The sequence below is a fragment of the Mastigoproctus giganteus genome, chromosome 9 (genome assembly GCF_048544385.1).
Source record: "Mastigoproctus giganteus isolate SK-2022 chromosome 9, ASM4854438v1, whole genome shotgun sequence".
Lineage (NCBI taxonomy): Eukaryota > Metazoa > Arthropoda > Arachnida > Uropygi > Thelyphonidae > Mastigoproctus > Mastigoproctus giganteus.
In genome coordinates this window covers 123,377,112-123,391,455 of record NC_143583.1, presented here as the reverse complement: position 1 = coordinate 123,391,455, position 14,344 = coordinate 123,377,112, and the positions used below count along the sequence as shown (strand labels likewise).

Here is a 14,344-nt window from a genome sequence, read left to right as displayed (position 1 = left end):
CCTAGATAGATGGAAGAAAACCAAGGACATACAAGAGATGACAGAATGGGAGGTTTGGAAGGAAAATATACAACAGTGCAGCAGTTTGCTCAGACAATAATGCACCATGACAATACTAGAGTCTCTGGCTCAAGGAATCACCCACCTGAAAGCTAAGGATAAAGACACCACAAACAAAACAATCACCTGTCTCCCAACAATGTACAAGATCCTAGTATGAAATCTGACCACTTGGAGAGCCAGAACATCATGGCCAAGCTGCATGTAAGCAGATGAGCAAAAGATGCAAGGGACAAATGACCTTTAATTCTGCAGTTATGGAACAAGCCTACAAGGAGAACTGCAACCTGTACACAGCCTACATTGATTACAGCAAGGGCTTTGGCTCCATTCCCCATAGCTGGCTTGATAGAGACACCAAAGATCTATAAAGCCAACCTGACACTGATACACTTCCTAGAAGCAACCATGGCGGATCACCATTAAGGTCAAGAACATCATGACCAAACCAATCCCCATCAGAAGAGGAATCTTTTAGGGTTCCCTGAGCCCACTGTGCTTCTATCTAGCATTCAACTCACTGTCCACTATGCTGAATAACAGCAAGTATGGATACAGCCTAAAAGACCTGTACACTCCATCTCACCTGATGTACATGGATGATATCAAATGCAATGCAGCAACTAAAACAGCTACTCCAGATACCAAAGATGTCAATACTGACATCAGGATGCAATCTGGCCTAAACAAATGCAATACCCATAGATTGCATCAAAGACATCCAGTCAGACAAAACTACAAGCCAATGACCAGTGATGAGATTGAAGTGATGACAGAGTGAGATACTTACAAATATCTTGAGATGATGCAGGCTCACCAATTAGAACACAAGGAGATCAAGGACCAGCTCACCGAGAAACACCATCATCAGAGACTGAGAAGCTTGCTAAAATTAAAGTTGAATGGTGGGAACATGGTCACAGCTATAAACACTCACTCAATCCTAGTACTAATGTACTCCTTCAGCATCACAGATTGAACCAATACCAAGCTGGAGGAAATTATGAGATAGACCAGGATAATGATGATGAAGAGCTGCCAACTTCACCCATAGTTGACCATCAGAGACTAACTACCCCAGAAAGGAGGGAGGGAACTGGCTGGCCTCACTGAACAAGAGAAGGTGGTGATTAGAACCTATGGGATTATTTACAGGAAAACACAGCACCAAGCCACAAGAAAGATAGACAAACAGCACACAACACTCAACAAGGCTTTCTCCATTTTAAGCCTTTAATAAGCAAAACTATTGCACTGGATAATAAGGATCATTTGCCATATGAACATTGGCAATTCCTCTGCACGATGAGGATGCCACATTTCAATCCCTGCTTATATTGATTGACACCTGTGGTCACCTCCTCTAGGGTGCATTATTGCTACCCTTCAATATGAGGGATAAAACCATAGTTATTAACAATCCCACAATCATGAAGGTGCAAACAAAGGATTAGTTCTCACAGAATGGGTGAACTTTGCAGAAAATTTGGTTCACTTGATTTATAGGTGGGAGCTGAATATCAGTTCTGTCATTGTTTTAGGTGCTCCTAGGTATCAGCTCTAACAGTCATAACTAGAAGGAATTCTAATGTCAACTTAATTTTCAGACTGCAGTTGGCCCTAACTTTGAACAATACATGCAGCTTTTCCTCTTTAGTGCAGGTGACCCCCCACTTAATGCTGATAATTCGTTCTGTAAAGACAGAGCGCTAAGTGAATCCGCGCTAAGCGAGTGCCGCATTCCCATAAGGTAACATATGTATTTGCGAGTTGCGGTCGGTGCCATAGGATATTTCCTAATCAATAATAAACAGTAGTGAAAAGATGCGCAAATGTTGGTCAAAATATTTAATATTCAAATATTTGTACATATAAAATATTCTGCATTACATACGTATGTGGTAACTACTTAAGTATCAAAATTAAACTTACAATTCCAATTAAAATCATGAATTTAATTGATCTAAATTGATTTAACTTAATTGATGAATTTAATCATGAAAAATGTGTCGATTTTGGGTTTAACTTTGGCTCTTTTCCAAATAAGCTAAAAGGGATATTAATTTTAAATCCCCCGCAGCGTTACCACCCAACAATAAAGTCAACCGATCCTTCGCCGCTTTGAAACCTGGCATGCTTTTTTCTTCTTTCAATACGAAACTTCTTTTAGGCATTCATTTCCACAAAACTTGTTGAGAAGTATAACACATAATACCCCTCTTCAATAATTTTAACAAGTTCTTTTTTGAAAGTGTCAGCTCCTTCTGCACTTGTGGCTTCTCCCTGGATTTTAAATCTATTCAACCAGCCCTTACTAGTTTTAAACGGTTCCACATTTTTTTTTTTTTAGGTGAGTTTTCTTCAGATCATCATATTGGCTAATCTCGCGCTCTCTCTCTCTCTCTCTCTCTCTCTCTCTCTCTCTCTCTTTTAATAATATTTAACTTAACTGAATTCTGCATTGGATATTATCTTCAATAAAATTAGTTAAAGTCTTTCCATTTCAATCCTAATAGCCGGCCTAGCCTTAGTTGCTTGCAGTGGAACAGCTATCTTTCCTGCTGCTAAAATTAATTCTTTATTTATTTTTTTTTTATAATTGTTCATACAGTTAAACTTGCAAGTCCTAAATTACGGCACACATCCACTTGTCGTTGACCAGAATCGATTCGCTCAAAACATCTAATTTAATTTTGAAATTCAGTCTTTTTCTTACATTTATAGTCTTCATACTGCGCTCAGACGTTGTTGCTTTTTCATTCTTATCCGCCATTATTAACTCTTCGAAAATGTAACTGCGTTGGTTGCATTAATAATGATACAATGTTCAAGTAAACCGTCCGATTTCACACGATGTCTAATACAGTACTGAATGATGACTAGACTTCGGATAAATGCATATAACGCAAATATTACAAGCAATATACTTGATCATTTTTTAAAATGTTGATCTCAGAACTATGTAACAAGTCACTGTACTGCAATTAAATTAGCGTGCGAGAAAATTTCACTGAGCGTGGGAAACGTTTTAATGCTGTTTTGCTATTCATTTTCAAGCTATCGACTCCATCAAATGAAACGATTTTGTTAAATATGCCAAAAATGCAATCTGTAAAAGACCGTTATAGTGATCTGTGACAGCGTTATAGTCAGATACGGGTTATAATATAAGAACAGCGTAAAGCGAACCGCGTTATAATGGGGGCCTGCTGTATTTGCATATTAAGTCATATCTTTGAAATTATAAAATAGCTAATTCTATTTTGATATTTTCAAAATAACAAAAAGTGAGAGGATTAACTTAACCATGAGTTAAGTTAATGATCATGGTACAATAAACTTATCTTTAACTGCAAGTTGCCCTGAAAATGCACTACTTTCAACAAATAGCACTGCCAAAATGTTAATCTGCCATTTGTTGAAAATATAAGACAATGTTATAATGACCTAGTTTAGAACATATTTTTTGTAATAATGCAATAACAAAGCAAAGTTTCTTGTTTAAAGCAAAGTTTGTTTTGCTGTAAGCATTATGATCCATTACATTAACTAGGACAGTTGACTTATTAAGGAAACACTGAATACATTTATATTCTACCTTGTAAAGTTACATAAAAATAACAGACTAAGTTAGCTCTTGTTAAAATAAGTAAAGCACAACATCAAGATTTACCATACTTAGGCTGTTACAGCCATTGGCTAAATAGAACAAATGCCTGAAGTCAATAGTGTCGGTGAAGGAAATGCCAATCTTTTTCTTCTTCTCCTTGTCAATATGGGATAATCTTGGGAGGCTGAGAACGAGGCTAAGGGATGATATTCATCTGTCCTACTGGAGGATAAGGTGGGAGTCTGTTGAATGAGATTGTGATGACTATTATTTCCTGTTCTATCCTTTGTTATATCCAGGTCTACCGCAATGATATTATTTCTGATGTAAGAACTCCTGATTTGATAGAGATGTAAATCTTCTAGTGGTTTTGGGAGTGGGGTTAGTTCGACATTGGTCCTGCTTTGTGCAATAAATCTCTTCTTCTGAAGTTTTGTGAGATCCTCTTGGCTATGGGATGGTATCTAATTCTTGAAAATATTGATCTGTTCACTTTTTATGTTGATAGGTCCGCAATTTCTTTTTTCTATCAAAGGTAGGATTGTATTAAAAAATGGTTCTTATTCTCTCCATAGTTATTAAACTTGTCCATGGAGAGTTTATGGTGATGATGGAAAGTGCAAGTGCTTTATCCAGGGTTGATTGGCTCTTTTGGAGCTGTGGTTATTCCACAGCTCCAAAATACAGCTAGACTGTCTTTAAGCCTCGTGGTTTTTTGGTGGTGGTTTTTCCCTTTTGGTCCATCTTCATTGGCCCTGGCCAAGGTATACCAAGTAGTAAAAAAAAAGTAAAAGTAAAGTGCAGCCATTATCAACCCACTGCAGGATGGAAGCTTCCACAACAATTCATGCTGAGGGAAATGGACCATAATCTGCCACGCTGGTCCAGTGCGGGTTGGCAGATCAACCGTATTCAGCAGTCAGGGGCTTGAACCCCGGTCTACTCAAAGTGTGCTACTGCACTCCCGTTCCTGCCCACTCGGCAGGCGCCTCCGTAGCCAGGTGGGAAGGAGCAGCAGTGCGTAGCACACGCTTCTTGATTAGACCGGGGTTCGAGCCCGTCACCACCAAATACGGAGGATGCGGAAAGGTTAAGGAATGACCACCGCATATCCTGGAGCAATATGGCCTTAGTTGCTAATGCTCCTAAAAACCAAACAACAACAACAACAACAGCCCACTCGGCTACTCACAATCTACTTCTAAATACAGAGCAGCTGATTTCTATTTAGAAATTTGTAAGTGCACCAACAAAGTATATATTACCAGAATTCAGTGCTTATTTGCACTTTTACAAAACAACACTGTATCATTAGTAGGTAATGCATCATTAACAAGCCATTTAATTAAATTATTCACTTGTTTAAAGAAGCAAGACTCTCTTGTTTAAAGAAGCAAGACTCTCTTGTTTAAAGAAGCACTCACTTTTGGAAATGTCATTTGTTGTGAAAACAGACATCAAATTACTGTTGAAAGAAAAGGTGCTCAACTAGAAGATGCTGGTAACAAATAGCTAATACAGCCCAATGCTGCTTATATGCACATTATATGGTATTATGTCCATAAATAAAAACAAACCATGTTGAGTATAAAGTGTATCAGGCATTTCTCATGTTTTTCAATACTAGTAACAGAAAACATGAGGAAAATGAAGACAGCTGTTCTATTTCCTGTGTTTGTTGTTTACAGTATTAACCGTTTGACTGATTTGTCTGTATATGGCATATGCACCATGCATTCCAATGGTTTAATTTGTTAAAACATTCATTAAACTATCCAAATCATATGACATTATATGATTTGACCATAAAATTATATAATTTTCATATAAATATAATTTTGCTACTGCAAACTAGATGGTTCTACTTTTATCAATTCAATAATATCAACACACATTTTATTTAGCACAGGAACTTATAGATGATGATTTAGCACAGGAACTTATAGATGATGATTTAGCACAGGAACTTATTGATGATGATAGCTTTATATCACACTGATTTTTGTAACAAATACTGCCATTTAACAGCAATTCAGAAATAGAAATTTCTCAGTGCATCAAGGTTCTGGATCAATCGATATTTCTAATTTATCAGATATTAATAGAAAATGACTGTGAAGATGATTTTTGTACAACAAGATAATTCTGTACTGCAAATCAAGTATTGTATGTATTTCAACTGGATAAACAGAAGTTTTATACAAACTGCAACTGTATTTCCTTGTTTCAAGACAGTGAATAAAATTAACCCTCCACTGTGGTGTTCAAGGGGATTATGTGCATGATAAATTTGGTTTCCATCAAACTGTAAATAGAAATTTTAGGGGAGGGGAGGCACACACATAACCTCATAAGCCAATGAGTTTTTAAAAAACTTAAAAAAAAAATAAATCTGCAAATGATACATAAGGTAAGGTGGAAGTGATTCTAATTTCAATGGAAGGACTTCAGTTATCTATATATTAATATGGAAGCCGTTTTCTTGATTACTGTGAACGATAGGTCTAACCGATTGGGATGAAAGTGGTCTCAAATTGAAGATAAATCTTCCCAGATGTGCAGAAAGATGGTAATTTAAAAATTTCGAATAGTTTTATTTTAAGGAACAGGCCAGTTTTGTCTAACGGTGCTGCCTACCTTAGCCCCACTACGAAAAGAAAGAACTAATTGCTAGGGTTCCAATGCACTGCTCACTATCTCTCTCTCTCTCTCTCTCTCTCTCTCTCTGTCTGTGTCTGTCTGTCTGTCTGTCTTTCTTTCTTTCTTTCTTTCTACAGCCCCAAGAGCTAGGCAGGGCAAGGCAAGGTCACACACTCATTGCCATTCGTTAGAGACCAATTGACTGTTTAATACATTTAGAACTCATCATTTTTTTTTCATTATTATTACTTTGAGTTTATTTGTTTTTTGTTTTGAGGTTATTTAAGGTAAGTAATTTAAGGATTTAGAAGAATTTCATAGTCAGAACGTGGAAGAGGACGGCCACATAGCTGCTGTCATGCTACTCTGACTACTCTTGTTGAATGTACCTTGCGGCAAAGAAGAAATGCATTTTCGTGCTGCTGCAAATGCATCCAGGATCAGTCTGAAATGTACATTTAAGGATCTGAAGATTTAATGTCACAGCATTGGCATACTTAGTGAAAGGTGTGTTCATTGTCAAGCCTTACATTTTGTGTGAAAAAGTCAGGGATCATTTTTTTCATGTTGTCAAAACGGCAAAGTTTCATTGCCGACAACCAAAATGCCTAGTTCTTTATATACAGATGACAATGAATTGTCCAAAAATTTTCATGAAAATATCAGGCAATAAAATAATGCTTTCACTTTTGTTTCTTTCAGAGCAAATGTGAAACTGCTGTCTGGTAGTAGGCATTATGCATTTTGGAAGATATCCATCATTCTATCAGTTCCTTATTTCCAGGGCAACATTAACCCTGGCTTATGGCCAATAATACATATTAGATTTAGCCCAGGCAAATAATTTTTGAATGCAAAGACCCGAAAATAGGAATGAGATTTGTACTGGCTTAGCTGCTCACAACAAAACACGGACTACATTTCTTTGGGACAGCTAGAGAAAAACTCTGCTACCAATTATGAAATTTTTGAAACGGGTACAGCTAGTCATTTTTTATGGTAACTCTAAACATGAAAGGTTACTGAAACCTACAGTACTTTAGTGTCATGCATGGGACTTGAGTTTCTATTAACCACACTTTTCAGAAAATAAAAAAAAAGAAGGCCATTTGAAAGAACAGACGTAGAAGAGACAAAAAAATTAAAACATTGCATAGAGAATCTAACTGTGAATAAATGCTGACTAGCTGAAGTACACATTTAAACTGATTTGGAAGAAAGAGATGGAATTAGAGATGTTAACTCAAAAGAACAGTGCTCATTATTATATCCATACTAACCACCGTTCACACTCATTCACATCCGAGTAGTCACCCAGCGTGTTAGGCAGAGTGAAAGCATAAGAAATATATACAGGGTTATTAACAGTCCCACCAACATGATGATACAAGCAGAGGATTTGGTGGGATTTGAATATTGGCTCCATCAGCAATTTAGGCTCACAAATTGCAGCCTTAGGAATAATAAAGAATGTCCATAACATACTTTACAAACCAAGACGGGTTAAAAGATACTTTAAACAAACTTCAACACTTTAGAAAGTTTCGAAGCATGATGAGAGCTCGTTGACAAAATATTTTAAAAATATGACGTAAATACCACCGTCAAATTAGTGTGACATAAATACCATATGTCAGATTCATCATCATCATCCATTTTCAATCCACTGCAGGATGAAGGCCTGTCCAGCAACTTTCCAGTTCCTTCTTTTTTGTGCAATGTTAATCTATTTACTACCCACTAACTCGTGAATTTCATCTGTCCATCTCTGCTGTTGTCTTCCAGGTTTTCTTTTAGCTCCTCTTGGGAACTATTCTGTTATTTTCTAAGTCCATCTGTCATCAAGTCTTTGAGCCATGTCCTGCCCAAGTCCATTTCAGTTCTTTAGTTTTGATAAGAATGTCCTTTACTTGTGTTTGCTGCCTAATCCATGTGTTTCTCTTATCCAACAGTCTGCTTGCTAATATAATTCATTCCATTCTTTGATGTGTATGTAGTTTTCAGCTTCTCTTCCATTCTTTCGGTGAGCACCCAAGTTTCACTTCCCTAAGTCATGGTGGGGAGTACACATCGGTTCATTATTTTTTGTTTCAGACAGACTGGGTTATTGCTCCTCAGCATGTGGCTATATTTCCTGAATGCTATCCATCCAAAATTTATTCTTCTTTTGATTTCCAGCCATTTATCATTGTTACAGCTAATGACTTGTCCAAGATAAGTAGAGGAACTTCCGACTTAGGTAATACTCGACTTATGCAAATTCGACTTTACGTAAGTTTTTGCCAGCCAGTGCAAACTGAAAAAAAATATATGGAAACATATTTTGCATCTGTAGGGATAACTGGAGGTATTGTAAAAATACGCAATATGAACCCAATAACATAGTTTTTTTTTTTTGTTTTTGTAATTCGTTCTAAGTCCTTGGAAGCTGAAAATTTCGCTATATTACTAAACTATTTATCTCTCTGAAAGGTCATATTTAGAATGAAAATTGCACTACACTTTCATCGTTATCATATGTTCCCGTTATAAAAATCAATTTTGAATGCCTTTGTGATATTTTTCTAAAGCACATTTCTGGAGGTAATGACCAAAAAACAAAAACAATTTGTGCTTTCCTGTTTATTGGGCTTTTCTGTTAGTGCAATCTATTATAAATGGGTAGTAAACTCGATCTTACTGCATTTGCGATAATCCTGATAACTGGAATTCTGTGGGTTTTTATGTTACAACAGTATTATGGTGAAATGAGTTCCCCTTCACTGAAATCTTCAATCAAATAAAGAACCAATTTACAGAATCTTCTCTTCAATTCTATTTACATATTATAATGATGAAAGGAAAGGGACCAATGGAAAGTGCAAGTGCTGGCAGTGCCAGGAAACGAAACAAAATTGAGTTAGAAATGAAGATGAAAATCATTAAGAAGTACGAAGCTGGACAAAGTTTTTCATCTATTGCAAGGGAATTAGGTCTCGCTGCTTCAACAGTGAATACTATTTTAAAGGACAGTGCATGAATAAAAGAACATGTCAAAGAATCAATGCACTTAAGATTAATAGTGATCACAAAACAGTGCTCAGGTGCTATATATCGAAGATCAAAAAGCTATTAATAATATGGATGGAAAATCAGATTCAGAAGCAAGTGCCCCTGAGTACAATGGCCATTCAAGCAAAAGCAAGAGGAGTATTTATGAAGATATTAAGGTTAAGTACGGCGAACCCCAAGCCAAGTTAGTGGCAAGCAACAGGTGGTTTAATAGGTTTGAGCATCACGCTGGTTTCCAAAACATTACACTATGCAGTGAAGTCGCCAGTGCCGATTCTGAAGCTGCAGAGAAATTTTGTGATATGTTGGAAAAAATTATTGATGAAGGCAGCTATTCGACGCAGCAAATTTTTAACGTTGACGAGACTGCTCTGTATTGGAAAAAAATGCCAGATCGAACATACATTGCCAAAGAGGAAAAGGCAACGCCAGATTACAAGAATTCAAAAGATAGGGCCATGCTCTTGCTTGAGACTAATGCAGCGGGAGATTACTGATTAATACTTGTGCTTGTGTACCATTCTGAAATTCCTCGTGCATTTAAGGGTATCAATAAAGCTACCCTACTAGTGCATTTCCAATCAAACCAGAGAGCATGGATAACAATATCTCTCTTTGGGGAATGGTTTAAATGTTGCTTCATTCCCGAGGTTGAAAAATATTGTAAAGACAATGATGTTCCTTTCAAGATTTTGATTCTATTAGATAATGCTCCTGGACATCCTATACATCTAGGTGATTTCAATTCGAACGTGAGAGTCATATTTCTACTGCCGCACACTACTACACTCATCCAACCTATAGATTAGGATGTTATTTTGAATTTAAAAGCATACTATTTACACACAACATTTGCTCAGGCATTGTCTGCAATAGACAAGTGATAAACATTTTATGTTAAGAGACTTTTGGAAATCTTACAATATTTACCACACCTTTTTAAACATTAATAAGGCCTGGGCAGAAATTACTAAAAGTTGTTTAAATGGCGCACGGAACAAAATATGCCCACAGCATTTAGAAGGGTTTGAAAAAGATGAATCATATGAAGGGGTTACAGATAAGATTGTAAAGGTTGCAGAGCTACTTCAGTTGGAGGTTGCTGCCAAAGACATGGAGGAGTTAACAGAGGAAGAAGAGAAGGAATTATCTAACGAAGAACTTATTGACTTGCAGGCAGCAATAGTGAGAGAAGAAAATGCTGACGAAGCTCAAGATGAACCAAATGCGGAGCCGAGATAGAAATGGCATTAGCAAGGGCACATGATGCAGGAGAGCAAGCTTATATAGCATCAGCTGAAAAAAAAACAAAAAAAAAACACACACACACCCTTCTCATTTCACCCATCCACTAGCTCTACATGTTTGTCTAGTTCTGCCTTGAATTTGTTTAAGCTGTCAACCTCTACAACAACAGATGGAAGTTTGTTCCAGCAATCAACCACCCTCTGGTAAAGGCAAACTTCCACACATCTATCCTACGACTGTCTTTCCTCAATTTATGTCCTCTCAGGCGATTATTCTGAGCAAGAGGAAGAATCCCATCAGCATTGAGCATGCTTAAACCATTCAAGGCTTTATGCACCTCAATCAGATCACCTCACAGGTGCCTAGTTTCCAGACACTGTAATTTGCAAAACTTAAGACTTTCTTCATAAGAGCAACCCTTTATTCCATTCACTAATCTTATTGCCCGTCTCTGTACATGTTCCAACACCTCTACATCCTTCTTAAAATGAGGCCTCCAGACCTGTATACAGTACTCAAGGTGTGGCCTGACCATTGCCTTACACAAGGGGATAATCACCTTCTTATCCCTGCTAGAAAAATTCCTGTATATCATTGACAAGACACCATGAGCTACTATTGCAGACCGTCGGCACTGCTCAGAAAACTTCATATCTGCCTGCACAATTACCCCCATGTCCTTTTCACTCTCTACCACTGTCAGTATAGTACCACACAGTTGATACATTACTCTGGGGTTACTGCTTCCCATATGCAGTACTTTACATTTGTCAATGTTAAACTTCAGTTGCCACCTCTCAGCCCATCTACTCAACTTTTCTAGATCCTGTTGCAGCACCGTACTGCCACTAGTGTCATTAACAACCCTGCCTACCTTTGTATCGTCTGAAAACTTGGACATTAAGCCTGATATACCATCATCAATATCATTAATGAGTACAAAAAAACAACAATGGACCCAACACTGAACCCTGGGGGCTCCACTAATAACATTAGTCCATGAAGAGCAGTGTCCATTGATTACCACTCTCTGTCTTCTCCCATTTAACCATCCCTTTATCCATAGTAGCAATTTGCCTCCAAAGGCACCCTACTCCAATTTGTGCAGCAGTCTTCCATGCACTTCCAGATTTCAGTATCAAAAGCCTTTCTAAGATCCAAATATATGATATCAAAATTATTCTTTGCATTCAGTTCCTTTGTGACTACATCATAGTATTGAATCAATTGGTCAGACAAGACCTCCCTTTAACAAACCCATGCCGTGTCCGAGCTATAACTGAATTCTTGTCTAGATGATCCTGCAATGCTTCTTTAACCAATGCCTCCATTAATTTCCCTGGAACAGAAGTTCCAGGTAAATTAATGGAGGCATTGTAAAGTGGAAAGCTAAAGTGGAAAAATGTCCTTTTTGAGTCTCTTTCTAATGGCTTATGTTCTCTCTGAGTCTCTTTCTAATGGCTCTATATACTCAATTTTGTCCTTGTTGGTGTTTATCTTGCTCTCTATTTGTCATCTTCGGTTCATTATGGCAAGTGTTTCTTGACTAATTTTTTCATCTTTGGATTTCTTTTTACCTATAGGTTTCTCGGGCTTTATCACTTTCAGAAAGTTGTTGTATTTCTTGTCGATATCATGGTCCTGAAAAGTCTGAAGAAGTTCAAACTTGTTCTTAAATTCCAGTACATACTGCTTTTTCTCCTCTTCTGTTATCTCAAAGAACTTCATATTATTTACTAGAGTCAGTTTATCCCTTTCTTATCTTACATCTATATCAAGTGTGCACCTTTCCATCCTGTGATCACTTCCAACATTTACGTTGTTCAGGATGGTAACATCATTCACAATATATCTTCTGTTAGTGAAGATGAAGTCGATTTCATTAGTTGTTAATCCATTTGGGTTCTTCCATGTCCATTTTCTGTTCACCCTTTTCTTGAAAAGGGTGTTCATTACTGATATTCCTCGAGATTCTACAAATTCCACAAGTCTTTCACCTCTTTCATTTCTTTTACCAATTCCAAAATTTCCTATAGTTTCCCTTTCTGTGCTGTTTTATCTCTTCCCAACCTAAGCATTAAAATCTCACATAATGATGCTGTGGTGAGATTTCTGTTCATCTAGAAGTCTCTCAATTTCAGTGCACATTTCTTCAACCATTTCTTCATCATCATGGCTTGACGTTGGTGCATATATCATTATAACCTTTAGTTTGTACCTCTTAGAAATCCTGAGTAGTATGTCAAATTACATGCCACTAATTCATCAGGATCTGGAGACTTCTCGACATTGAGGCCATTTGGGATTTTCCTAATCTGTTGCTAAGGGGGGGGGGCACTGAGCATGGTATGCTCCTCCTTTATCTCGATCAGGGCAGTGGGCTATGCAGACTTCAAGATGAGTTTGCATAGTTTGAAAAACTTTTTCTCTTTTTTTTTTTTATTTTCTTCTGTATGTTGAATTCAATCTAACGCTCTACTTTTAATGATGAACTCTGTAATTGACAAAATTTATAGAAATCCAGCTGATTTTCACTGTTAGCAAAAATTGAGTATCTTCATGTCGTGAAAAGCAGGAATATATTAACTGAGTGTAAAATCACTATATCCAAAAAAAGTTTATTTTTTTTTACTTAGCTATGTGAATTTATAAAACACATCAAACAAAAAAAAATACAATCTCAAAAGAACAATCAATTGTTGCCAAACAAATTCATATGCTTCACCATGTTTACCAAAACACAAAGAATATCTGCAGATGTCCAATTAATGGCCTTTTAAGTTTAATGTAATTTATCTGATGGTAAGGAAATTTCACCATCTTATCTTAACTATGAACTACAGGTTCAACCTCTAAAAAAAAAAGAGATAAGCTCAGGAAAATTTCCTTAAGTTAAAAAGAATGAAAGCAAGCATTAATAATTTGCATTTATATTTAAAAAAATATTAATGTAACTTACTTTTTGGTTATTCTGTGTTTTGTTTTCTTTAAAATACTTTAAATCCTATAAAAAAAATTAAAAACTTGAAATTATCACTAAAATAAATTTGTTAAACAGTGAAAGCCTACTGAAAACTGAAAATGTGAGAAAGCACATTGTTATAATGGATACTCTGTATTCAAATTACTACAGACTAAAAAAAAGTTATAAATGTTAAAGAAATATTAAATTAAAACAATATGTTGTATACTCACTTCTAATTTTCTTTGTTGCAATCGAACAACAGCATAGCACAATATCAAAATAAAATAAATAGAGCCCATACAAAATTGAACTACATAAATACAAAAATAAATACAGATATTGTGGTACCTGATATGTAAGTTTCATACAATGTAAGTACACTCCATTGCAATAAGCTTTATTTTAAAATGTACCTTACATATTTCCCAATGGGAAAAATTTTCACCACCATTGTTCTGTTTCCAAGTGCATATTTCAATCTACAACAAACCTGTCTATAATTACAAGTAATTCTAGCTAAAGTGGAAACAGAAATGTAAGTCAAGTTAGTTATATAGTTATGTGCTTTCTGTGCGGCATGCACATCATGCAGCTCAAAATTATGCTCCTAGAAACATCAAAACTATGCTGCTTGAAATTATGCTCCTAGAAACATCAAAACTATGCTCCTTGAAATGATGCTCCTAGAAACATCAGATTTCTGGGAGCATCAGCAAGAAGAGTCTGTAAGCAGCTTGGCCTGATGATGCATATCAGTAAAATACCCGAAA

General features: G+C 36.4%; 1 protein-coding gene across 4 annotated transcripts in view; it reads right to left on the bottom strand.

Annotated features, from left to right (window-relative positions):
- Positions 1 to 14,344, bottom strand: part of SWIP (strumpellin and WASH-interacting protein) — a 496,362-nt gene that overhangs the window by 91,881 nt on the left and 390,137 nt on the right. For all 4 annotated transcript variants that reach the window (XM_090381778.1, XM_090381779.1, XM_090381782.1 and 1 more), the window contains one exon: positions 13,569 to 13,613. In XM_090381778.1, the coding sequence (XP_090237904.1) occupies positions 13,569 to 13,613 (45 nt within the window). The remainder of the gene's footprint in view (positions 1 to 13,568; positions 13,614 to 14,344) is intronic.